The following is a 26,817-nucleotide window of genomic DNA, read 5'->3' as shown; positions in this document are numbered from 1 at the left end:
CTTCTCCACACCTAAATTTCTTCAACTATAAAATGAGAATATCATCATCTCCCTCAAAAGGTTATGGTAAGGAATAAATGTAAGGATGTATGTTAAGAGCTCTGTGCAGTATCTGGAACATACGTGCTTAGTAAACAACAGCTATTGTAATTATTTACAATTCTTCCATTTTGTTAGACCTAATAGTTATTATACATTGCATAAATTTTGAGAAGGGTAAGAAAATGGGTCAATGTCATTAATGATGCTGAGATACTAAATAAAACAAATATTTTTCATAATCTCACCAAAAAGATGTGAACAGAGTAAGTTTAGCATCTACCCAATTTCTAAGTTTGCAGGACCGAATTCTTTGGAATTCAAATTCACAGATTAAAAAAAAATCCTACTTTAATAACAATAAACCCAGAAATAATAGCAGCTATTATTTAACTGAGGGTCTATTACATGTCAGAAACAATGCTAGGCTCTTTATATATAATCCCTTATTGTCAAGAGAACCTTTGTTTTCCTGCATTCTGTAGATGAGAAAATTAAAGCTCCACAAGACGAAGTGCCTTGTGCAAGCAGCATCTGTTAAGTACCAAAGACGGACTCTATCCAGGTCTGTCTGCTATTCAAGTCTATGCTCTAGAGAAGGCATCCTATTCTCACAACTTTCATGCTTTCTTTTGTAGTTCACAAGTCTCACAATGTGCAGAGTTAATGCATGGATGAACAGTCTTTACAAGAAGTTCCTTTCTTTTCAGAAAAGGAAGCTCGTTACGCTGCACTTTATCTTCTCTCACCTTCAGAGACTCCTTCCTACGATATTGATGTCAAACAACCCCAAGTTTAAGCAAAATAAATGGCCCAACTTTACTTTTAGATTAAATACAGTAATTATACATAAACTACAAATTATAAGAGTAAGGATAAAACTGTAATTAGAAGACAATCCCTGAGCCCATACTAGTATCAGAAAACATCTCAGCTTCACATACAAGCTCAAATCTGATTTGCTTTTCATCACTAGAATGTAAGATCTATAATTATGAAGATTCTGTTCTAACTCCAAACCTAGGCACACGGCAGGCACTTGGTAACTATTTGTTGAATCAATGAATCTATTTTTTATCCCCATAACTTTATGGTCAACTTATGGATTAGAAACCTGGTCGGGCATGGTGGCTCACGTCTCTGATCTCAGCACTTTGGGAGGCCAAGGTGGGCGGATCACTTGAGGTCAGGAGTTCAAGGCCAGGTTGCCAACATGCAGATACCCCATCTCTACTAAGAATACAAAAATTAGCTGGGTATGGTGGCACATGTAATCCCAGCTACTCAGGAGGCTGAGGCAGGAGAATCCCTGGAACCTGGGAGGTAGAGTGGAGGTTGCAGTGAGCTGAGATCACGCCACTGCACTCCAGCCTGGGCAACAGAGCGAGATTCCATCTCAAGAAAGAAAGAAGAAAAGAAAGAAAGAAAGAAAGAAAGAAAGAAAGAAAGAAAGAAAGAAAGAAAGAAAGAAAGAAAGACAGACAGACAGACAGACAGACAGACAGAAAGAAAGAAAGAAAGAAAGAAAGAGAGAGAGAGAGAGAGAGAGAAAGAAAGAAAGACAGACAGACAGATAAGAAAGAAAGACAGACAAGAAAGAAAGAAAGAGAGAGAGAGAGAGGGAGGGAGGGAGGAAGGAAGGAAGGGAAGGAAGGGAAGGAAGGGAAGGAAGGGAAGGAAGGGAAGGAAGGGAAGGAAAGAAAGGAAAGAAAGGAAGAAAGAAAGAGAAAGAAAGAAATAAAGAAAACTACGGCTTTAGCCTAGCACGGGCTGCAACAGCCCTGCAATCCCAGCACTCTGGGAGGCTGAGGAGGGAGGATCACTTGAGGCCAGGAGTTTGGGACCAGCTTGGACAACATAGGGATACCCTGTCTCTACAAAATACAAAAATTAGCTGGGCGTGATGGCGTGTGCCTGTAGTTCCAGCTACTCGGGAGCCTGAGGCGGGAAGACTGCTTGAGCCCAGGAGTTTGAGGCTGCAGTGAGATACAATCACACCGCTCCAGGGTGGGAGACAGAGCATCCTGGCTAACACGGTGAAACCCCGTCTCTACTAAAAATACAAAAAATTAGCCGGGTGTGGTGGCGGGCGTCTGTAGTCCCAGCTACTCAGGAGGCTGAGGCAGAAGAATGGCGTGAACCTGGGAGGCGGAGCTTGCAGTGAGCCGAGAATGTGCCCCTGCACTCCAGCCTGGGTGACAGAGTAAGATTCCTTCTCAAAAACAAACAAACAAACAAACAAACAAAAACAAACCTATTGCTTTAGTAATGCTGCTTCCCCAGAATACAGAATCTATCACGTCTCAAACTGTTAACACCTGAGGGTATATGGTGTCTGCTAAGCTGAACCACCATGAATCTTACCTGTAATTCGGATCTGAGCTGATGTATCTGACCCATCAGCTTCTGTATTTCCTCCCTCTGCATCTCTTTCTCGTGCCGAAGTTCTTCCAGCTCCATGCTATTGGCAGTGCTGCTATCTAGGCCTTCAAAACCAGAGCCTTCCTTCAAGCTGTTAATCAATTTTTCCTTAGACTGTTACAAAAAAAGAAATATGTTTAAGCAAAGCAGAGATTAGTTTGTATATTGAATATCATCTACTATACAGAAAATAACTCACTACAAAAAATTCCATTATCTCCATCAGAGAAAGTCCACAGATTTTCTTAAATCCCTAAGGATAAAAAACACAACAGAGCCTTGCTGTATGATGTCCTTGGACTTTAGCCTCACAATCATGGTAAAGTTGAAAACTTGTTACGAATATGTTATGAATAAGATTTTTTTTTTTTTTCCAGCTGGGTGTGGTGGCTCATGCCTGTAATCCCAGCACTTTGGGAGGCTGAGGCAGGCGGATCATGAGGTCAGGAGATCGAGACCATCCTGGCTAATACGGTGAAATCCCGTCTCTACTAAAAATACAAAAGAATTAGCTGGGCATGGTGGTGGGCTCCTGTAGTCCCAGCTACTTGGGAGGCTGAGGCAAGAGAATGGCGTGAGCCCAGGAGGCAGAGCTTGCAGTGAGCCAAGATCGCACCGCTGCACTCCAGCCTGGGCGACGGAGCGAGACTCCATCTCAAAATAAAATAAAATAAAAGATTAAAAACAAATTATTTATTTGAGACATGGTCTTGCTATGTTGCCCAGGCCGGTCCTGAACTCCTGGCCTCCAGGAATTCTCCTGCCTCAGCCTCCCAAAGTGCTGGGATTGCAGGAGTGAGCCACCACACCTGGCCAAACAAGACTTTTCTCACATTTTCTTCTCACACTTTTTATTTTCCATCACATTCTACTCAACAAGTATTTATTTGGCATGGTGCTAAGTGTTCTGTGCAATATGCAATAAAGATAATGTCTGTCTCTATAGATAGTACCCTCTGCCTTACAACCTAAAAGAGAAGTTACAAGTATCCAGCAGAAGGCAATCAACACAAGTAGAAGTAGAGAGAGGGATATGGCTGGATTACTTGCAGAGTTCTGAGAGGAAAAACCACTTCTGGGTAAGAGGAGGCTTTAACTCTAAAAGAGCATCAATGTTGGCTTTGAAATATGGGTAGAAAAGTGCAGAGAAAAACAGCAAAGCATAAAAATGCAAAAGCACAGAAAGTCTGTAAGAAAATATTGTGAGATGCAGCTCAGACAGTATTTTAGGACGAATCTGGAGAGGTTCCAGATCTCAGGCTAAAATGTTTTAATATTATTTGGCAGGCTAAAACAAATTACCAAAAAGTAGAGAGAGGAGTGACACGACTAGAGATGTATTTTAAGAGGCTAACCTGGTGGTGCTATGAAGAAGGTGCTCACAAACGATGGTCCGTGGGCCTGTTTTTGTACAGCCTGAAAGCTAAAATTTTTTTTTTACATTTAAAAGGGTCATAAAAAATAAAAACAAAGAATATGTGATGGGAGACTACAGGTAGCCCACATAGCCTACAATATTTACTATTTGACCCTCTCAACATTTTCTGACCCCTGAGATAAAAAATGAGTTTGAAGAAGAGATTTGACATGCAAAGACCAGTTTATAAAGTCCTAATTCTAGTCTAGGAACAATAAGGACCAGCAGCTTTCATGTTAAATTAAAATATTTTAAAGTCATTCTCCTCCATCAAAAATAATTTTTCCTTTTCTGGGTGGCAGGATTATGGGTTATTTCCATTTCCTTCTTCAAACTTTTTTTGTATTCTTCAAATTTTCTATAATAAATATGATCATTTATAACATTTTAAGATCTTTTTAATAAAAAACCAGAAACCTCCCAATCTCATTCCCCCATCTAGCTACTGTCCTAGTGTCCATGGTCAAGCACCCTGCCTCGGTGTCTTCAGCTCCCAGTCCACCCCGGAACTCTCTGTTGAGAGGTCCCCAGGGACCTCCTCGTTGCCAAGTGCAGGAACTCTGCTCGGTACTCGTCACATCAGAGCTGCCTGCCGTGGTTGGTGATCATGTCCCACTTGAAACTCTCCCCCTGCTTGGCTTCATTGGATGGCATCAGTCTCCTCCTGGTTCTCTCCAATCTCTGACCACTCGTCTTCTCAGTATTTTTCTTTTGCAGGCTATCTCCCTTTGCCCAGTCTGTAAATGCTGATGTTTAAGACTGTGTTTTTAGACCTCAGTCTTTCTCTCCATTAGGTTACACATCCCTCTTGGCTAATCTTACCTACTCTCCCAACTTACTTCTAATTACCTTTCTAACACTGCACCTCAATGCTGCACCAATTTTGCATACTTACCATAATTTGTCATACTCTCCTTTAACCCTAACCTGCCCTCTTTCCTGTTTCCCATTTTATTAACACAAGGAAACGTCATTCATACACTCAAACCAAAAACCTGGAGTCATCCTAGATTCCATGTCTTTTTCCCCATCCTTCCAATTAAATCTCCACATATCGAATATTCTATCACCCACATATCTATTAGCTGTCCCTGGCCTACCATCCTCACTGCCACAAACTTTGATAAGGTCCGCATTATTTCTTATGATCACCTCTTCACCATCAACATGCCACTGATGTCACCATCCCACCCCTTATCACTTCCATGTTTTCAATGATCTACCAAGTACCAGGCACAGTGCTGGGGATACAACGATGAACATGACAGAGGCCCAGATCTCCCCGAACCTTTTCATCAGGCCGCCACAGTTCTCACACTCAAACCTGACCATGGCTTCTGCCTGTCATTGAGCTTTATGAGTCTTTTGCCTCCCATCTCTGAAGACATTATGTTCTAGCAGTATGGAACTAGCTGCAGTCCCTTAAATATGCCATGTTCTCTCTGGCTCCCTTGCTCTGGCACAGGTTGTTGTCTCGGAAATCTCTTCCCTATCATGAGTCTTCCTATTCATCTTTCAAGTTTCTCTTTATACCACATCTCCTCAGTGCACTGATCTTTGACAGCCCCAGGCAAGTTTTAATGGATTCTTCTCTCAAGCTTCCATTGTACTGCATCAATAACTTTATTATATCAATTATCTCAGTTTCTTTTCACTAAAATGAATGTTTTCTTAAAGGAAGAGGACACATCTTTTGAGCTTTGTATCCTCTGTGCCTATTGAGTAGTTAGGTGCTCAATAAGTAACTTTTCAATGAATTAACAAATTAGGGTGATACAAAAAAGTACTTAAGAAGAAGGGTTTGGGGAGGAGATGAATATGATACTTCATAGAAGCAGCATTAGAAAAAGGTATTCATAGCCATTAGGAGTTTGATACTAAAGGAAAAAGGTAAAGTCAAAAATGACCCTGAGGTTTCAAGCTTTACTGCCACATGGCAGTAACATTGACCAAAAGAGGGAAATGAGGGAGAAGCTGGTCTGGGAGCTGAACACCCCATGCCTGCAAAGCAGGCAGTTGGACAATGAGGTCAGGAGGTCAGACTTGGAAACATGCTCGAAGTCATATGCAGGCGGCTATTAGAGGCAGAGTGAGCATACGGCAACGCAAGGTAAGAAAGGATGATGAAAGAGGGTTCAGGACAGAGTTTAGGAGGACTCTTACTCTTCAGAGATTGGGAAGAGGGCCTGAGAGAGACAGAAACAGCTGAAGAGGATAAAAAGAGAGCCAAGGAGATGTGAACAGCATAGAAGGCAGGAGTTCCAAGAAAGTGGGAGGGTTAACAGAGCCAAATGTTCTACCAAAATACAAGGTATGGAAACTAAGAAAAGGACAGAGTATTTATTTAGGTCATCAAATACTTTTGAGAAGAAATTTCAGACATGTAGTAGGAAAAGAAGGAGATAAGAGTTAACATGTTCTACAGAAATGAAGACAGGATGTATACAACAATTCTGGTAACTATGACGTTGAAAGAAAGGAAGATAGGGAAATAGTGCAAAGTGGTCACAAAGCTAAAAGAGACTGTTTTTCTTGTAGGCAGGAGTCTGAGATCTAATCTTCATTTTTCCACTAAGTAACCATGTGCTCTTAAGTAAGCTGAGCCAGAAGGCGGCAGCCGCAGAGAGGCACACACAGGAAGGAAGGGCATAGATTTACGGAGAAAGGGCTTACACATGAGATGGGAGATGGAATCAATGCACAGGCAGAAAAATGATCCTAGAAAAAAATGAAAGGACATGTTTTCCCTCTGAAATGAGGGGCAAAGGAAATAACTCAAAAATGACATTAGATGACTGCAGTCTTTCTTAATAAAGTAGAGGGTAAGGTCACCTTAGATCTGAAGGAGGGGAAAAAAAGCTGGGTGAGGAAATTCTGAGAACTGGATGAGTCCTAGAGCAGTTGCTGCAAAAATTCAATAGGAGATCAACAAGGAAGAATGAACAGCTGCTCAACAACAAGCATTAATATCACCACAGTGAGTAAGGTGACAGGTTGAAGACCTGAACTAGGCAGTGGCAGAAGGAATTTTTTTTTAAAAGAAGTGGTAGGAACAAGAGACACCGCATCCTTTTAATAAAATTTCTAAAGTAGAGTAAGGCACCTAAAGCTAGCCAATCAGCCAAACACGAACAAAGCACCTCACACGGTATCTACACAGAGTCTCAAGGTGTCTTTCAGTTAACTCGTACATCTTAACATCCAAACGTGTACATTTCATGCTTACTTGGAGTATTCTAGTAGCTTTTTGCTTGTAGTCAATTAATTCCTGCTTAGAGGACTCCAAGTTCAACTTATATAGCTTGACTTGCTGCTGCAGTTCATCAACCCTCTTCTTCTCATCTGAATATTTTCTTTCTGCCAGTGTAACTGCTTCTGCTAAATTCTGACGTTCCATTTCCACTTTATTAAGGCGTGCAGCAAACTCATTCTGTGACAAATTTTTATATCATAATTATGATATCATTTAGCTTTGAAACATATTTTACAACCATCCATTCGGATATCTTATGGGATTTATTAGCTCAGCCAAACAACATAACAGGGATGGGGAAAAAATTCTTAATTTGTTAGGAGCTAAAGTACAGGAAATCTAAGGTTGTGGCTCCCAAACATGGCAATGCATTAAAATCAACTAGGAAGTCTGTTAAAAATACAGCCATCCAAGGCCTTTCCCAAGCTTACTAAACTGGAATTTTCAAGATGCGCCTGGGAATCTGTTTTTTAAGAAATTTCTCAGGTGAACCTGGTTACTTGGATACTAGGTCTGGTCTGATATTAGCTGATCAACTGCTTCCAATTTAATAAGTAAATAAATAAGTGTAAATTACACTATATTTTAAAGAACCAGCATTCAAAAAATAACATAAAATACCTCATCAATAACTTTTAATATTGACTACATGTTGAAATGATTAATACTTTGGATATACTGTGTTAAATACATCATTAAAATTAAGAAACACACACTACCTGATATTTACTTTCAGGACTAAACTACTTTCACCTGTTGAAAAGCTAGCCCAGACCAGTGGTTTGCAACTCTGACTGCTCATTAGATACACCTGTGAATCTTGTAAAACCAAAGTGCCAATACCTAGGCCCTACCTCATACAATGGAATGTGACTGCATATGGAGATCAGGCAGCACAAAGTATCACACAGGTGATTCCCATGTGTAGACAGGGCTGGGACTGAACTAGATGCAAAAATTCATCTAAGAGTGAAACTCTTTACATATTACATACAATTTTCTCCTGAAATAAAGGAGCCAGATTAATCTGGAATCAGAAAAAGCTTAAATTAATAAAAAACAAATACGACCCCCCAACCATTAGCATTTAATCAAATAATGACAATGGCTGTTGCAAAAAATAAGTAAAAATGTATATCTCTAATGCACATTAACTATTTTAATTGTTTCTCAACACATAAAATTAAATTTAGCAAGGATCAAGCTAAATTTTCAAATATGTGATTTTTGTCACAGAAACAGAATTTTCTGAAATGCATTGCAGAATTGTATTAAAGAGTTAACGTGCTATGAAACAGCATAAAGTCATTTTTCCCGTGTCCAAGTAACAATAGGAATCTGTTGTCTCCCATTCTAACCTGCATCTGTTTATAGCTCTCCTGCTCTCTCTTCAGAGTGGCATCGGCTTCATGCAGTCTCTCCTGAAGAGTCTGCAGAGCTTGATTCTGCAGGCTATTACCTTCACTTTGATCCTGTATTATTCTAAAGGAAAATGCATCATGTGAAATAACTCATGTCCACAGTGTACCAGTGATAAGGCAGAGTAATTTTTAGAGCATCAGCTTGTCAGTCAAGCACAAAAAAAGATAATTTGACTGAAATATTTTTAGATAAATCTTTCCTGTCTAATGGAATATAATCTATGTTTTTAGGCATCCAAATATAAGCACACACCGTATAATGAAAGATTAATGACACTACAAATGCTTTTAAATTCAGAATTTGCTAACAATGCATCTCAGGGTTCAAACAACGAATACATTTTATGTTGCTGTTGAGACGGAGTTTCGCTCTTGTTGCCCAGCCTGGAGTGCAATGGCACAATCTCGGCTCACTGTAACCTCCGCCTCCTGGGTTCAAGTGATTCTCCTGCCTCAGCCTCCTGAGTAGCTGGGATTACAGGCATGCGCCACCACCCCCGGCTAATTTTTCTTTGTATTTTTAGTAGAGAGGGGGTTTCTCCATGTTGGTCAGGCTGGTCTTGAACTCCCAATCTCAGGTGATCCACCTGCCGCAGCCTCCCAAAGTGCTGGGATTACAGGCTTGAGCCACCACACCCAGCCAATGAATCCATTTTAAACATACACATTTCTAACACTACCAAAAGAAATATTCCCTCTTGTAAATTTCCAAGAAAGCTAAATTTGATAAGAGGATACACTACAATGTTTACCATTACTTGCTCATTTTTTTCATTATTCATAGAATCACCTACCGTGATTTTTCACGCTGTAAGGCTTCTAGTGCTTCTGTGCGAGTACTCAGTAGCTGGTCAGCTTCCTGGAGTCTCACTTTCAGTACAGCCAGCTGGGAATCCTTTGCAGCCACAGCTTCAGTCAGGTCATCTACTTGGGCTCGGAGTTCTCGAGTCATTCGGTCACTCTTTGAATGGTCAGCATTCCACTTTTCAACTCTTGCTCTTGCTCTGTTTAATTCTATAAAAAATTTTAAATTTCTCTATACTAGCAAAATCAAACACATTTTTCTCAGAGCACATATAGTTTCTACTTTGAGTGCCTTTAGTACTTTCCTCATTGACAAAATTAGGAGCTTACATGTATCTTCAATTTTCTATGCCCCGGTGGGTCATCCGCTTTTCAAGGGCAATATTCACGGCTAGATTATAGTTAACAGATTAGAAAAGGGCATGAAGCTAGCTGCTCTTCTACAATGCTGTTTGTATAACATAAAGCATCTGGGAGCCGAAACTAGTATTAATACATAGCAGAGTATATTTTGTAAAGTTCTGCTAGTGACAGGGGAAGGAATGCAAATCCAAATCAAAGGTACACCCTAGTAAGAACAAAACAAAACCTAAAGATCAACACAGAGGGGAAGGAATGCAAATCCAAATCAAAGGTACACCCCAGTAAGAAGAAAACAAACAAAACAAAACCTAAACACAGAAAAGAATCTATTTCTTTCAATTACTGTTGCAAAAAGATGTTATTCTTTTGACCTAGGAAATCAATGCAAAAAGAGCAAAGTAGTGCTCTATTTCAGAATACACTGGCATTTCCATACCCTCATATACCATATGTAATTGCAGTTAGCCACCAAAACATTTTTTAGAATACTGAATCAAACTTTATAGGGTGTCAAAGCTTTTTTTTTCTTTCAGTGAGACAGATCTTTTTAAAGAAACAAAAAACAAAAACATGAGACAGAGCCTCACTCTGTTGCCCCAGCTGGAGTGCAGTGGCATGATCATGGCCCATGACTCACTGCAACCTCCAACTCCTGGGCTCAAGTGATCCTCCCAACTCAGTCTCCAAATTAGCTCAGACTACAGGTACACATCACCACACTCAGCTAATTTAAAACAAAAAAAATTTTGTTTTTTTGTAGCCCAGGGGTCTCACTCTGTTGCCCATGCTGTTACTGAACTCCTGTCCTAAGCAATTTTCCAATCTCAGCCTTACAAAGTGCTATTACAAGCGTGAGTCACTGTGCCTGGCCAAACAGCTCTATTTCTACGTCTAAATTAGTCTGCGTAAACTGAAACTTTATTTCTAAAGTCAGCCTGACCAGTGATTATTTATTTATTTATTTATTTTTGTTGTTGAGACAGAGTCTTGCTCCGTAGCCCAGGCTGGAATGCAGTGGCGCGATCTCGGTTCACTGCAACCTCTGCCTCCTGGGTCCCGAGTCCCGGTTCAAGCAATTCTCCTCCCTCAGCCTCCCGAGTAGCTGGGATTACAGGCATGTGCCACCATGTCCAATTAATTTGTTTTGTATTTTTAGTAGAGACAGGGTTTCACCATGTTGGCCAGACTGGTCTTGAACTCCTGACCTTGTGATCTGCCTGCCTCGGCCTCCCAAAGTGCTGGGATTACAGGCATGAGCTACCACGCCTGGCCTAGTGAGTCTTAAACTATCTTCCCATTCCTCTCTTCTGGGCTCTATTGATGGCTTGGCAAAACTTTTCCCACCAACCCCTCACTCCTTTCTAGTTAGCCCCAGGAACCAAAGCAGCAATTTTGTCCTATTTTCTTCTCAGCCACACTTACAATAACATTCACACCTTCCTCAGTGACTACCTCAGTGATGAGATTATTTCCTTCTTAATTACCTATTTCTGAGGAACCTGAGGTTTCCTACTCCAGGGCCATCTCACTGCACAATTCCCAAGGGCACTGAACTGAATTCCATGTACTTTTATGTGCCCTAGAGCAGCAATACTGCAACCCTATTAGTGTCTACTACTTTGTTTAACGGAACAGCTTCCCTTGAAAGTTCAGAATAAAGAAATGAACTAGACTACTACTCTCAGTTCTTCAATTTCATGGTTCTTAAAAGGATGACCAAAGCAGTGAATACTCTTATGTTTTGGGTTGGTGGGAGGATAACTGGTCCCACTTCCAAATCTAGGCACTGTTTTTCTATGAAAATACCATTTTACGAGTCTCATCGAATTTCTCACAGTTTAAATGTAAATATTTCTAACAGTTCAAAGTTTTTAAGTTTATTATTATTTTATTTTTATTTATTTATTTATTTTTGAGATGAAGTCTCGCTCTGTTGCCCAGGCTAGAGTGCAGCAGCGTGATCTCGGCTCACTGCAACCTCCACCTCCCTGGTTCAAGTAATTCCCCTGTCTCAGCCTCCTGAGTGGCTGGGATTATAGGCGCCTGCCACCACGCCCGACTAATTTTTTTGTATTTTTAGTAGAGACAGGGTTTCACCATGTTGGCCAAACTGGTCTTGAACTCCTGACCTTAGGCAATCCACCTGCCTCGGCCTCCCAAAGTGCTGGGATTACAGGCACGAGCCACTGCGTCCGGCCTTAATTTTATTTTTAAAAGTTAAATTCCTTATCCTGAACAATTTAAATAAGCCTCTACCTTCTTGAGTCTGTTTGGATCTTTGAAGTAACGAGGCCATTTCTTGATTTAAAGACTGAACTTCATTCCTCAGCAGCTGATTCTCCAGTCGAAGGTTAGACAGTTCATGTGATTTGCTATCATCATTAGGTGTTGGAGTGTGGTCAGGGCAGGCAGCATCTGATGATGCATTTTCCTTTGAAGATTCCTCTTGATCTTCACGGCTAGAATCTGAGTTATTGGCAGCTTCTGTAAAAAAAGAATACATTTTGGTTACACTGGCGTGTTCATCACATATGTGTTAATAACTTGCTTTGGTAGGATGCTCAAGTTGACTTTTAGGACTTGGTAGGATGCTCAAGTTTAGCTATAGCTAAAACACCATAAAAAGTAAACAAATTCTCAGTTAGGCACGGTGGCTCATGCCTGTAATCCCAGCACTTTGGGAGGCCGAGGCAGGCAGATCACCTGAGGTTAGGAGTTTGAGACCAGCCTGGCCAACACGGTGAAACCCCATCTCTACCAAAAATACAAAAATTAGCCAGGCCTGGTGGTGTGCACCTGTAGTGACAGCTACTCAGGAGGCTGAGGCAGGAGAATCACTTGAGCCTGGGAGGCCGAAAGTGTTGCAGTGGACCAAGATTGCACCACTGCACTCCAGCCTGGGCGACAGAGCGAGACTCCATCTCAAAAAAAAAAAAAAGAAAGTAAACAAATTTTCAATAGTCTTCCCTCTGATAAAATTTCATTCTCATAAATGGGTCATATGGACCTCTAAGGATCCTCAAGTCTGGATACACTGAATGAACAGCAACATAGAGTACAACACCGTTCTGGGGAGAACATCAGAGATCATTTGAGTGGTTGGGTTCAGGTAAAATGGGTTTGGATTTCCTTTTGTCTCCAAATGTTTTCAGAAAAAAAAACAGGAGAAGTCTCAAACACTAAAAAATTGGGAAGGCACAATATAGCAGCTGCAGGTTTCAAGGCAAGAAGAGTAATAACAGGTCACTGCAATTTTTTTTTTTTAAATCAAACTGGACTCTAAAATGTCTTACCCAAAGAGATGGAGACTCATGAATTCAGATTAATCTTGTTTTTCTTACTAAATATAATGCAAGTATACTTTTAAATTACTCTAAAAATCATGTGATGAAAATGAACTATGTATCTAAATAACAAAACTGACTAAAACAATCAATATATGGGTAAAAGACAATACTGTATAAGGTTATATAAACAAATATCAATAATCAAATGAAAAAGTTCTAAACATCTTTAGTCATCAAGGAAATGCAAATTAAAATCATAATGAGAACCAACAGACATCCCCTAGAATGGCTAAAATTAAAAACACCAAATGTTGGTGACACTGCAGAGCAACTAGACCTGTCACTGCTGGTGGGACTATAAAATGGCACAATCATTGTGGGAAAAGGTTTTATAATTTCTTATGAAATAAAACATGCAGCTACTGTTTCACCCAGCAATTCCACTCCTAGGTATTTATACAAGACAAATGAAAACATTTGCCCACAAAAAAGCAAGTACAAAAATGTTTATAGCAGTTTTATTCACAATAATCCAAAACTGGAAACAAATCCAATGTCCATAAAAGAGAAGAGATAATCTGTGGGACAACCATAGAATAGAATACTACATAACAACAAAACAGAATAAAAAAAGAACGGTAACATGGATGAATCTCACTAACAGTTCAGTAAAAGAAGCCAGATCAGAAAGTATCTATACTATATGATTCAATTCATATGAAGTTTTAGAACAAGCAAAACTAAGGAGAGAAAAATCAGAGCACGGGGTGCTTTCAGGGATGTGGGGGGGAGATTAACTGGAAAGGAACATGAGGAACTTTCTGGGGCAAAGGAAATCTATATCACAGTAAAGGTGTGGGTTACACAGGTATTGCCATTCATCATATAGCTAAGATTTGTGTGCATCTTAATATATGAACATTTTACCTCAAAGAAAAAATAACCACAAAAAGCTAATAATCAAGTGGGGTAGCAAATGGGTACCTAAGGCATGACTTAAAAACGGGAGTGTTGGCTGGGCACGGTGGCTCATGCCTGTAATCCCAGGACTTTGGGAAGCCAAGGTGGGTGGATCACAAGGTCAGGAGTTTGAGACCAGCCTGGCCAACATAGTGAAACCCTGTTTCTACTAAAAATACAAAAAGTTAGCTGGGCATGGTGGCAGGTGCCTGTAATCTCAGCTACTTGGGAGGCTGAGGCAGGAGAATCGCTTGAACCTGGGAGGTGGAGGTTGCAGTGAGCCGAGATTGTGTCACTGCACTCCAGCCTGGGCGAAAGGCGAGACTCTTTCTCCAAAAAAAAGGAAATAAATTATTACATTTTTAAGGTGATAATGGTGTGAACATTTGCTTTTAAAGTATTTTTAGAGCAAGAAAATGAAATGTTTATAGAAAAAATGATATAAGATCTGTGATTTGCTTCAAATTAATTGTGTGCAGGGTGCAGGTGAAGAAAGCGATGTTTCCCATGGGAGGGTATAAATGAAACATGAATGGCCATTAGTGATTATTGTAGTTGGATAATAGGAGGTCATCACTTTCTATTTTGGTATGTTTGAAATTTCTAAAATAAAGATTTTAAAAAGAAATGAAGTAGGCCAGGCATGATGGCTCACGCCTGTAATCCCCGCACTTTGGGAGGTCAAGGAGAAAGGGTTGCCTGAGTCCAGGAGTTGGAGACCAGCCCGGGCAATACAGTGAGAACTCGTCTCTACAAAAAATTTTTAAATAATATAAAAAATAAAATAATAAAATTCAAAAAATAAATTAAGTATATATTCAAACGTGGGATGATATCTAACGCAGTATTCTGAAGGAAATTTATAGCCTTGGTTACAGTAAAGATGAAAGGCAGGAAGGAATAAAACTAATGTGTGTATATCCATCTTAAGAAGCTATAAAAATAGCAGAATAAACCCAAAGAAAGCAAAAATTAACAAAAGAGAAAATACACATACTAGAGTGGATCAGCATAACCAAAAGTGGTTCTCTGGGACAGATATAAACAACATTAGGCCATCAAATTTTAAAATGTACATGATACTGAAATCTATCAATTACACAATACTTATTGTGCAGTTTATTGCATGTGAATTATACTCCATTAAAGCTGTTGACAAAGCAGGCATTTAGCACAGTGCCAGAAACAGGGTAAGGATTCAATATATGGCAGAGACTGATATTCTTCACACAGTATGCGTGATCAAGCATTGGTTTTTGCAGGGTTGGTAGAATAACTAAATGTCTGGTTGCGCTGAAAGTTTCAGCTGTGATCCCTTCACTGTTTTCCTCAAACTAAATAAGTATAACCCCTCAAAATGTATATGACATTGACAAATTCTTGGGGAAAAAATGTAACTAACCAAAAACAGAGTTAACAAATGAAAAGCCAACTGAATCAATAGTTAAAACCTTTCACTAAGAATACCCCAGGTCCTGATGGTTTTAGCACAGAGTTGTAGCAAACATTCAGGAAATAGTCTTACACCAACTAATTAACACAACAGAAAAAGAAGGAACACTTTCCAATTCATTTTATAATATAACTGTATATACTAAATATATACTATTATATATATAATATATACTATTCCAATTCATTTGATAATATAACTGTAATACTAAAACCTAACAATATCGCAGGTCGATTTCACTTATAAAATAAATGCAAAAGGTTAGGTGTGGTGGCTCATGCCTGTAATCCTAGCACTTTGGGAGGCCAACACAGCAGGATCCCTCGAGCTAGAAGTTCCAGACCAGCCTGGCAATATAGTGAGACCTTGCCTCTACAAAAAATGAACAAAATTACCCAGGCATGGTGGTGTGTGACTGTAGTCCCAGTTACTACTGAGGCTGAGGCAGGAGGATTGCTTGAGCCTGGGAGATTGAGGCTGCAGTGAGCTGAAATCCTACCACTGCACTCCAAACTGGGCAAAAGAGTGAGATCCTGTCTCAAAATAATAATAATAAATAAAAAGTAAATTAACTAAATAAATGCAAAAATCCTAAAGGGAATATTAGCAAACTGAAAGTTAAGTTTGGTTTTATATCTAAAAGTATCAGCTGGAGCTGGCACTAGGTGCAGTGGTGTGCACCTGTATCCCAGTGAGTTGGGAGGCTGAAGTGGGAGGATTACTTGAGCCCAGGAGTTTGGGGCTGCAGAGCACTATGACCATACATGTGAATAGCTGCTACATTCCAGCCTGGGTAACACAGCAAGATCCCATCTCTATTAAAAATAAATAAATAAAAATCAATTCAAAAAATCAATTGATTTGTATACTATATTAATATTAAAGAAGAAAAACTATATTATTATCTCCAGGGGTAGAGGAAAAAACATTGCTAAAATTCAACATGATAAAAACTCAAACTAGATATTTATGGAAACTTCTCTAACCTAATAAAAAATATCTATGAAAAACCTAATGTAAAATCATACTTAGTGAAACAAAGTATTCTCTCTAAGACAAAGAACAAGATACAAAACTGGTTGTTGAGTCCTAGCCAATGAAGAAAAGGATTTTTTAAGAGACAAAAGGGCTAAGAAGAAACAAACTCATTATACACAGACAACTGTGTTGTTGAAAATCTAAATTTATGTACAGAAAAACATGAAGATTAAGAGCTATCTAGATTGCTATGTATGTCCATACAAAAAACAACAAAAAACACACCAGCAATAACAAAACAAAAAATTTTACGGAATACCACATATAATCGTTTCAAAAATTATAAACTACTTAGGAATAAATCTAACACAAAGTATATAAGATCTTTACGGAGAAAACAAAAAAATTTTAATGAAAGACAGCACAAATTACGTTGAAATTATACCCGATTAGTGGATAAGAAAACTCAATATAGCAAAAGTGCTAATTCTCACCAAACTGTCTATATAGAAGCAATGAATTCCCAATAAAAAGACCAACAGAGTTTTTGTGAAACTTGATAAGCAAATCCTAAAATGCATATGGGAGTGGAAAAGTTCAAGAATAGCCAAAACATTTCTGACGAAAGCCCACAAGCTGGAAGAAGCTACCCTATCAGTTATCAAGACACTTAAAACTATATTAATTAAAACAGGGTGGCACTGGCACAAGGATACACAAATAAACCAATAAAACAGAATTAAGTGGCCAGAAACACACTAATGAATACGTGATATATAAGACAGGTGGTATTGCAAATTGGTAGGGACAAGAGACTCTGTCCAATAAATGATGCTAGAATAGCTGATTTCCCTATGGCAAAAAAAAAAAAAAAAGACGGAATTGAATGCCTATCGCACACTATAGAAGACAATACAGAAAAATATCTTTATGATCTCAATGTAAGGAAAGATTTTCCAAGACACAAAAAACACAAGCCACAAGCATCTACATTAAGAACTTCTGCTCATTGAGATATCACAGAGAGGGGAGGGGAAAAACCAAGGTAAAACTGGAGGAGGAGAAGAATTTAGAATTTAGAATATATCAAGAATGTCTATGCATCAAGAAGAAAAAAGACAAATAATCTAACAGAAAAAAATTGATTAAAAAAGATTTGAGTAGACACTTCCAGAAAATGAAACTTGAATAGTCAAGTATCTGAAAAGATCTTCAACCACACTAGTAATGAAGGAAATAAAGAATATCAACAACAGATCTGATCAGCAAAAAGTAAAAGTTAAATTGAAAATAAAAAATGTTGGTGAGAATGTGGAGCAAAAGAAGTTCTTAAGCACAGCTGGTTAGAGTATAAATTGGCACCACCTCCGCAGAAAGCCGCTTTGGCATTACTAGCGTAGCTGAACACTGTTAAACCCTACAGCTCAGCAATCGCATTTCCACACATTTCTAGGCATCTCAGGACATTGGTTCTCAACTGGGACGATTCTGCCCTGCAAGGAACATTTGGCAATTTGTGGAGACATTGGTGGTTGTCACAATTGGGGTTGCTACCACCATCTAATGGGTTAAGAGGCCAGAGATGCTGCTAAACATCCTACAAAGAACAGGAGGGCTCCCCACACTATTGAATTAATTTGGCCCAAAATGCCAAGTCTCAAGGTTGAGAGGTCCTACCCAAGAGAAACAATTTTTATAACTCCTGTGTATTACAACCAGTTCTAATTCATTTCCCTGACAACGAGGTTCCCTTTAGGTCCATTCTTTATAATTAAATGCAAGTTATTTTCTTTAAAAGTACAAAAATAAGCCATGTCAACTATTGACTTAAAGATCTCTACTAGCATCACACTGGCTGTGGCAGTCACTTTCAATTTTTATTGGCTAAGAACCACCTACAGAACAACAACAACAAAATCAGATGCCCTGGCTCCATCCCCAGAAAATACGATTCAGGAATCCTGGGAAGGCACTCAATAATTCATTTTTAAATTAACAACACACAAGTGATTCTAAAGCCAGTTGTTCAGGGATCAATCTTCAACAATGATCTACAGGAGTAATGGGTTTAATTGCATAAACAGTATGACACAAGGGCCTTCATAAACAGGTCCCAAGTTTGTTTGCTAGCTACATTTTCATCAACCTCCAACTCATACTCAGTGTTTCCAACTTTCTTACGTTTTCTGCTCTACCAGCCCCTTAAAGAGTCTGTTCTCTCTGCATGGAATGCTGTCTCTAACTTCTTTTTTTACCTGGCAAACTCCTGTTCATTCTTTAAGGCTCAGCTAAAAATACAGACCCTCTGTCAATCCTTTCTGAATACCTTAGGCAATTAGTTGCTTCCTCCTTCATACTTCCACAACACTCTGACCATACTTCAATTGCTACATTTACTAGACCACATGTAAATGATCTGTTTACACGTCTAGCTCACCCACTGGACACTTCCATATACTTGCACCTAGTAGGTTCTTTGTATAATTAATTGAAAGATAGCTGAGAATAAATTTCGGAATGTGTGAACATATTAATCAACTGCTACCGCATGATCCTATTTTGACAACCCAAAATCTCTTCTTCTATGCAAGTTTTTGTCTTGAAAATACAAGAAAAATTTTATTCGCTAACAGCCAAGACAACAAAAGAAGCTATAACATCTAAGAACATGACAAACTCTCATCAATAATCAACTCTATAAAGAATCCCTGGCTGGGTGTGGTGGCTCACGCCTGTAATCTCAGTACTTTGGGAGGCCAAGGTGGGCAGATTGCTTGAGGTCCAGAGTTCAAGACCAGCCTGGTCAATATGATGAAACCCCATCTCTACCAAAAAATACAAAAATTAGCCAAGGGTGGTGGTGCACACCTATAGTCCCAGCTACTTGGGAGGCTGAGGTGGGAAAATCGCTTGAACTCAGGAGGTGGAGGTTGCAGTGAGCTAAGACTGTGCCAGGGTACTCTAGCCTGGGTGACAATAAGACCCTGTCTCAAGTTTAAACAAAAAAAAAGGCCAGGCACAGTGGCTCACGCCTACAATCCCAGCACTTTGGGAGGCCAAGGCAGGCGGATCACGAGATCAGGAGACCAAGAGCATCCTGGCTAACACAGTGAAGCCCCATCTCTACTAAAAATACAAAGAAAAATTAGCCGGATGTGGTGGCGGGCACCTGTAGTCCCAGCTACTCAAGAGGCTGAGGCAGGAGAATGGTGTGAACCTGGGAGGTGGAGCTTGCAGTGAGCCAAGATCCGGCCACTGTACTCCAGCCTGGGCAACAGAGTGAGACTCTGTCTCAAAAATAAAATAAAATAAAATAAATCCCTATGGCCAGGCCATGGTAGCTCATGCCCATAATCCCAATGCTGTGGGAGGCCAAAGCAGGAGGATCATTTGAGCTCAAGGCCAGCCAGAGCAACACAGTGAGACACTGTCTCTATTAAAAATAATTTTTAAAACTCAGCTGGACACAGTGGTATGCACCTATAGTTCCAGCTACTCGGGAGGCTGAGGCAGGAGAATCGCTTGAGCCTGGGAGGTCAAGAGTACCGCAAGCTGTGATAGCACCACGGCACTTAAGCCTGGGCGATAGAACAAGACCGTCTCAAAACAACAAAAGAATCCCTGCAAGAACCTACTATCAAGTTTCTTGCCTTTTTTCTTATCTTTGGAGACAGGGTCTCATTCTGTTGCCCAGGCTGGAGTGTAGTGGTGCAATCTCAGCTCACTGCAACCTTGACCTCCTGGGCTCGAGCAATTCTCCCGTCTTAGCCTCCCAAGTAGCTGAGACTACAGGCATGTGCCACTGTGCCTGGTTAATTTTTGTATTTTTTGTAGAGACAGGGTTTTGCTATGTTGTTCTGGCTGGTATCGAATTCTTGGGTGTGAGTGATCTGCCCGCCTCAGCGTTCCAAAGTGCTGGAATTACAGGCTTGAGCCACTATGCCCAGCCTATTGCTATTTTATTTATTTATTTTTTTGAGACGGAGTCTTGCTCCGTGGTCCACGCTGGAGTGCAGTGGTACGATCTCGGCTCACTGCAAGCTCCGCCTCCCGGGTTCAAGCCATTCTCCTGCCTCAGCCTCCTGAGTAGCTGGGATTACAGGCGCCCGCCACCACACTCGGCTAATTTTTTGTATTTTTAGTAGAGATGGGGTTTCGCTGTGTTAGCCAGGATGGTCTCGATCTCCTGACCTCGTGATCCGCCCGCCTCGGCCTCCCAAAGTGCTGGGATTGCAGGCGTGAGCCACCATGTCCGGCCTATTGATATTTTAAAACACTTAGTAGGTACCTGAATTAGCCACATTTACCGTGTTAATCTCATTTTACAGGAAAGAAGGTGTACTTGTAGAGGTAATCTCACAGGGAATTAAACAATTGAAAACAAGAATTCTAAGCTCTTGCTTCACTACCAGGTCAATGCCTACAACTCTTCAACCTGGATCAAAGTTCAGTCTCTCAGTTTTATTTGTGGAGGATGTGGGGGAAAAACACACAAAAAACACAACCCAGAAAATACGTGAAGTACAGTCTCCTGTCATTTTTACAATCCTAGTAACAAAAAGATATCAACTGGGATAGTCCCCGATCCAAAGTGACATGCTCTCTTTCAGATTTCAAAATTTTCTTTTTTTAATCTTAAAATGTCTTAGGGAATCAAATATGAAATACTTTGTTAGATGCTGAGTGGGTAAAGTTGCCTTCCAGACAACATTAAGTCCCTGCTACAACTGTCTATTGACTAATAGTAGTCAATGATGTCTCCCTTGTTTACACCACACATTTGCAGAGAGTCTGCCCTTACACCAGTGGAAACAGATCCCATAACAGTGAATGAGAAACACTATTGGATCATAAGATGACACATTCAATTTGGTTAAAAGAAACAGAGGACTGATTAACTACCGTGGGTTTGGCTCCCAAAAGAATTTTCTTCAGTGGTTTTGATGGTGGTTATACTGGGGTTCACAGAACTGACACTTGATGTCTGAGAACTCTGAAAGACAGGTGTCTTGCCTTTTTCCTTTTTGATTTCCACCCTCCCGGTAGGCTCCTTCTGTGAACTATTAAGAAAATCAAACAGCAGCTCATCATCAGGTTCTGACTTTTTTCTTCGCACAAATTGGGATGAAGGCCTAGGAACAGATGCATTTTCAACAGGATGAGAGGCCTCTACTGGTGTCCGAGATCCTACTTTCACATTTGCAGTGCCAGCTAAGATGGTAGCTTTTTGATTTCGAATGTTATCAGCTGCTGATGAAATATATGTAGCTTTAGGTCCAGTTTGATATGTCAAATCTGTATTTTGCTGGTGAAACTCAGAATAGTCAGTATTTTTGCTATATATGTTGCTGGTATTGTCTTTCCTACTGAGAGCTGTTGCAGCCCCTTGATCAACCCGGTTTAAAAGATCTTCTGCCTTTCCAGCAAGATCAACAAACCAAGACATGATGGCAGCAGGATAATCCTATTGGCAAACCTGTAAAAAGGACATAAAATGATCATTGTGGCACAATGGCAGAGTATGAAAAATGGTTAACACCAGACTCTGGAGTCAGGTAGTCCTGGGTTGAAATCCTAACCCTACCTTTTACTAGCTAGGTAACCTTGAGCAAACTACTTAAATGAGGCTGAGAAATCTTATGTAGAAAACGGGGGGGAAAAGTGTACTTACCTTATAGGATGGTGTTATGATGAAATAATATACAAAAGACACTTTGCAAAATGCTTGGCACATAATAAGCACTCATTTTAGTGGCTGCTATTATCCTTATTACAACTACCACTACTGTGTTTATTATTACTATTTCAATGAAGGGCAAATCTTAATGTAGCAAAAGCATCTGTTATGGGCTGAACTGCATCCCTCCAAATTCCTTTATTTGAGTCCTAACCCCCAGACCTCAGAATGTGACTGTTTTTGGAGATAGGGTCTCTAAAGGGATAATTAAAATGAGTCATTAGGGTGGGCCCTAATCAAATATAACTGGCATGTCCTTCTAAGTGGAGGAAATTTCAACACAGACAGACATACGGAAAGGACACAGGGAGAAGACAGACATCTGCAAGCAAAAGTAGTAGGCCTCAGAAGAAACCAACTCTGCCAATACCTTCATTTTGGACTTCAAGCCTTCAGAACCGAGAGAAAATAAATTTCTGTTGGCCCAGCCAATCAGTCTGTGGTACTTTGCTACAGCAGCAAATTAGCAAATAACCAATATGGCAAAATTCCAGTACAACCAAATAAAAATAAAATTCACTGAAGTTTGTTTTAAAGTGCTAAAACTTGAAAAAACTTTTCCATTAAATACAAAAGCTATCTTAATGTTAAACTGCGGCACTATTACATATAATTTAGGTGTGCATATAATTTGTCTAAAGTACATGCTCAATAATTCAAATACTCAATACCTACCACGTGCACATGAAGTTCAGAATAAAAACCAAAACTGCATAACCACTCATTCCATACATATATTTGAATACTTACTGTGTGTCACAACACATCAAAGTAATGATGAATATACAGATATAGAAGGGCTCTATAATAAAGTCCACAACCATTTCTAGAATGTGCACGTTGTTCCTTTTGCCAAGAACTCTTTCATGGTTAACTTTCTTGTTCTTGGTGTTTACTCAAATGTCATCTGCTTCAGAGTTCTCCTTTCCATCTAAGTTAGGTAAATCATTATCTGTACATACCCTATTCTTTTGCCTCACAGCCCTTCATGTGTTATAACTGCGTATTTTTTTTTAAACATATCTCTTGTTCTTGGGGAAAGGGGGACAGTGGTTGGATACAGATTATGTCTGTTTTGCTCACCAATGAATTCTCAGAGTCTAGCACACAGTAGGCACTCATAAATACTGCTGAGTGGAATTTTTATATGACAGATGCTGTACACAGGTACACATGTATCTTTCATCAAATGTAATTTTCACAGTCACATTATGAGGTAAACAGCAATATCCTTTTTTAAAAGCAAATGTGGAAACTGTTGAGAAAGATCCCAGAGTTTAGATAGCAGCTCAGATACTCAAGTCTAAGTCACCCCAGTGCCAAACCCACCTTTTAACCCTTGCCTCCCTACACCATATAGCTCAAAACCTAAAAAACCTCCAGAAGAAACTCATCCTTCACATCTGTTCTTTACACATGTGACTATTACATGCCTATGTCTTTCGGAGTTTATAAAAAAACCAAATGAAAATGGAGATGAAATGCTCTGTAACATAGAGAACACCATACAGGCCAGGCACTGTGGCTCACGCCTGTAATCCCAACACATTGGGACGCCAAGCGGGGAGGACCACTTGAGGCCAGGAGTTTGAGACCAGCCTGGGCAACGTGGCAAGACCCTGTCTCTACAAAAAAAGTAATAAAAAAATCAAAACACACTCAATTCTTTCTATCTTGCCTCTCATTTTAAAATTAATTGGGCTTTAAAACATACCATTAAATTGCTACTAATGTTGCAATTAAAGTTGATTACCCAATTAAATACTTAGATGGGCCCTGGGCACTTGCTCCATTGACAAACATCTCAAAGACACAAAGGACTTCAGAGGCACTCGTCAATTCCCCAGGCACTGCCCAGGGGCAGAGAGAGTGCGTGGGATGGGGATGGATCCGCAGAGGGCGGTGGCAGGGCCTGCTTCGAAGGACAGGCGTCAGCACAGAGGGAAGGAGGCTGCAGGTCAGTCGGGTAGGCCCAGTCGATAGTGCCCTGGGGTCTTCAGTCTGTGGATCTCAGGTAAGCGAGCAGAGACCCCCACTCCGCTCCCACCCATCTCGTTCCGTGCGGGAAGAACGGCCAGGCCAGGAGGCAGGGGTCAGGAAGAAAGAACACAGAGGGCAGTAAACAACGTCGGCTGAAGCCCATGGGGTCTCTCCAGCTACCCTCCTCCGCCCCTAACAGAGCGAAGACGAGCGCCACCCGAAAGAAGACGGAGAGACCAGGGTCTCCGCTGAAGGGACTGCGCCCCCGCTCCTAGGACCGTTAACACCCCCGTCTCGTCCAGTGGGCCCTCGCCTCCGCCTCACCTGAGGACTCCGGAGAGGTTGCACCACGGCCTAGTCGCCGTCCTGGGCCGCGCCCCCTCGGCAGCTGGCCCGGAGGGGGCCCAAGCAGACTAAACCTTCTCCCGGACCTGCCGGGGCCGTGCTACCGCTTCCGGGAGACGTGGAAGGGGCGCGAGGACCCCAAAACAGAGTGGCTTTCGAGATGCCTGCACGGCAGGGAGCCGAGAATAGCCACCTGCAGGCGATTCAGGCGGTGGCGCCGGTGGCTACGGGGTCCTTACGCATGGCCACGCCCCTTTTCCGCCCGTGGCGAGACGAGGCGCGGCGCAGGGCCTGCGTGCGTGTGACGTGGCTGTCCTCTCGCGTTGGACTGCCCGCACGCGGCCGCCGCAACATGAAAGGTCACACCCACAAAGGGCGAGGCCTCGCTGCGGGTCACGTGGGTTCTCCCTTTACTCACCATCTCCCGTGAAGTTTTACAGAAGAGAAATGCCAGAGGCCCACGGCAGAAGGTGGAAATAAGAAAACATGATCCGGATTGCATGGCGCTTACTTTCTAGTGGCAGAGACAGATACTACATGACAGTGAATGTACAAGACAATTGCAGGGCGTTACCAGAGCTGTAACGACAAGAAAACGGAGAAAAGTGACTGGAGGCACGGGAGGTACTTTAAATCAGGTGGTCAGGGAAGGTCTCTCTGAGATGATATTTGAGCTGAGACCCAAAGGATGGAAAAGGTAGTACTGTGGTTAAGTTATGCATGCAGTTCATTGACTATCTGAAATAAGTCTCAAATCCACATTCAATAATTCAAATACTCAGCACCCAGTATGTGTACAGGATTGGGCTAATTTGGCCCTAATGACAAGCCTACAATACAGTTCCAAGTTTCAAATCTTTGAGTTGAGGAAAGTAAGGTTCAAACAGTTTAAGTAATTTGTCTAAGATCATCTGTCCTAATAAGGAGTCCACATTACTCCAAAGCCTGTGCCCCGTAGACTCAAAGTTTTATTGTCTCCAAATTAAATATTGGAAGTAATTACAGCTCCTGCTTTTCTTCCTCTCAGGTGAGGTTTAGCCCAGTACAGTGAAGAGAAAATTTTTCAGCACCGGGAGGCAATAATCATAATAATGGCATCTAACATTTATCAAACTTTTTATTAAGCATAGAATACTGTGTTAAGCATTGCATGTGCCTCACCTCATTTTAATCTCACATTCATAAGGAAGGTACTATTATTCTCTGGTAGGTGGTATTGTTGTTCCTAACTATTAAGTTGCTTTTCCACTTAAGGATTATACATCATCGCCTGTTGCCATGTAACTGCAGTGCGTCCTGTAGGAGGAGCATTCTTCTCATCCTCACTGATGTCAGGCTTGATGGTATGATCTTCTTTTGGCCAGTGAAATAGGAGCAGGGGGTCTTTCTGAGCAGAAGCATTAAGAGTTATTACGTATTTCAACCAGAGAAATGTTTCCTTTCATGAGACTAGTCTGTGTCAGATGGGCTGCTCTTTCAGCCTTGGCCCTAGAAGAAAAAGGGGATGTGAAGCAGCTCACATCTGAGATTTCACATGAGTGAAATACCAACTTTTGCTGTTATAAGCCACTGAGATTTAGGATTGTTTCTTACACAGCCCTACCTAATAAAATCAGACTACTATTAATATATTATCCCATTTTATAGATGAAGACACTGAGATTCAATGAGGTTTAGTTACTTGCCCATGGTCACATAGAAGCAAAAGTAGAACAACTGGGATTCAAACTTGGGTCAGTGTGACTCTAGGAACAATGTTTTAATTGTCAAAGGGATGAGAATGAAAGAAGTTGAGGAGGAACCAATCTTCCACTGTATTGGACTAAACCTGACCTGAGAGGAAGAAAAGCAGAAGCTGTAATTACTCCCAATATTTAATTTGGAGACAAAACTTTGAGTCTAAGGGCACAGGCTTTGGAGTAATATGGACTCCTTATTAGGACTGATGATCTTAGACAAATTACTTAATCCGTTTTTTGGGGGGATTTTTTTGTTCGGTTGGTTGCTTTTTTGAAATGGAGCCTTACTCTGTCGCCCATTCTGGAGTGCAGTGGCGCAATCTTGGCTCACTGCAACCTCCACCTTCCGGGTTCAAGTGTTTCTCCTACCTCAGCTCCTTGAGTAGCTGGGACTAGAGGCGTGTGCCACCATGCCCGGCTAATTTTTTGTATTTTTAGTAGAGACAGGGTTTCACCATGTTGGCCAGGCTAGTCTCAAACTCCTGACCTCAAGTGATCTGCCTGATCAGCCACTCAAAGTGCTGAGATTACAGGCATGAGCCACTGTGCTCAGCCCTTAACCTGTTTGAGCCTTACTTTCCTCAAGTTAAAGATGAAGACTAGGGACCATGTTGTAGGCT

At 40.8% G+C, this 26,817-nt stretch overlaps 1 protein-coding gene across 2 annotated transcripts in view; it reads right to left on the bottom strand.

Moving 5' to 3' along the window:
- GOLGA5 (golgin A5) overlaps window positions 1-24,585 on the bottom strand; it is a 46,333-nt gene extending 21,748 nt beyond the window's left edge. Inside the window, exons 1-7 of one of the 2 annotated variants that reach the window (XM_007987642.3) lie at window positions 24,438-24,585; window positions 21,299-21,872; window positions 11,975-12,202; window positions 9,346-9,565; window positions 8,489-8,612; window positions 7,104-7,307; window positions 2,404-2,574 (exon numbers count right to left, since the gene is read on the bottom strand). In XM_007987642.3, the coding sequence (XP_007985833.3) occupies window positions 2,404-2,574; window positions 7,104-7,307; window positions 8,489-8,612; window positions 9,346-9,565; window positions 11,975-12,202; window positions 21,299-21,842 (1,491 nt within the window). In that variant the 5' untranslated portion in view covers window positions 21,843-21,872; window positions 24,438-24,585. The remainder of the gene's footprint in view (window positions 1-2,403; window positions 2,575-7,103; window positions 7,308-8,488; window positions 8,613-9,345; window positions 9,566-11,974; window positions 12,203-21,298; window positions 21,873-24,437) is intronic. The other variant, XM_007987643.3, reaches the window with a different exon arrangement.
- Window positions 24,586-26,817: the final 2,232 nt, after the last annotated feature.

The sequence above is a fragment of the Chlorocebus sabaeus genome, chromosome 24, assembly GCF_047675955.1.
Source record: "Chlorocebus sabaeus isolate Y175 chromosome 24, mChlSab1.0.hap1, whole genome shotgun sequence".
Lineage (NCBI taxonomy): Eukaryota > Metazoa > Chordata > Mammalia > Primates > Cercopithecidae > Chlorocebus > Chlorocebus sabaeus.
This window is presented reverse-complemented; position numbering and strand designations above follow the sequence as displayed.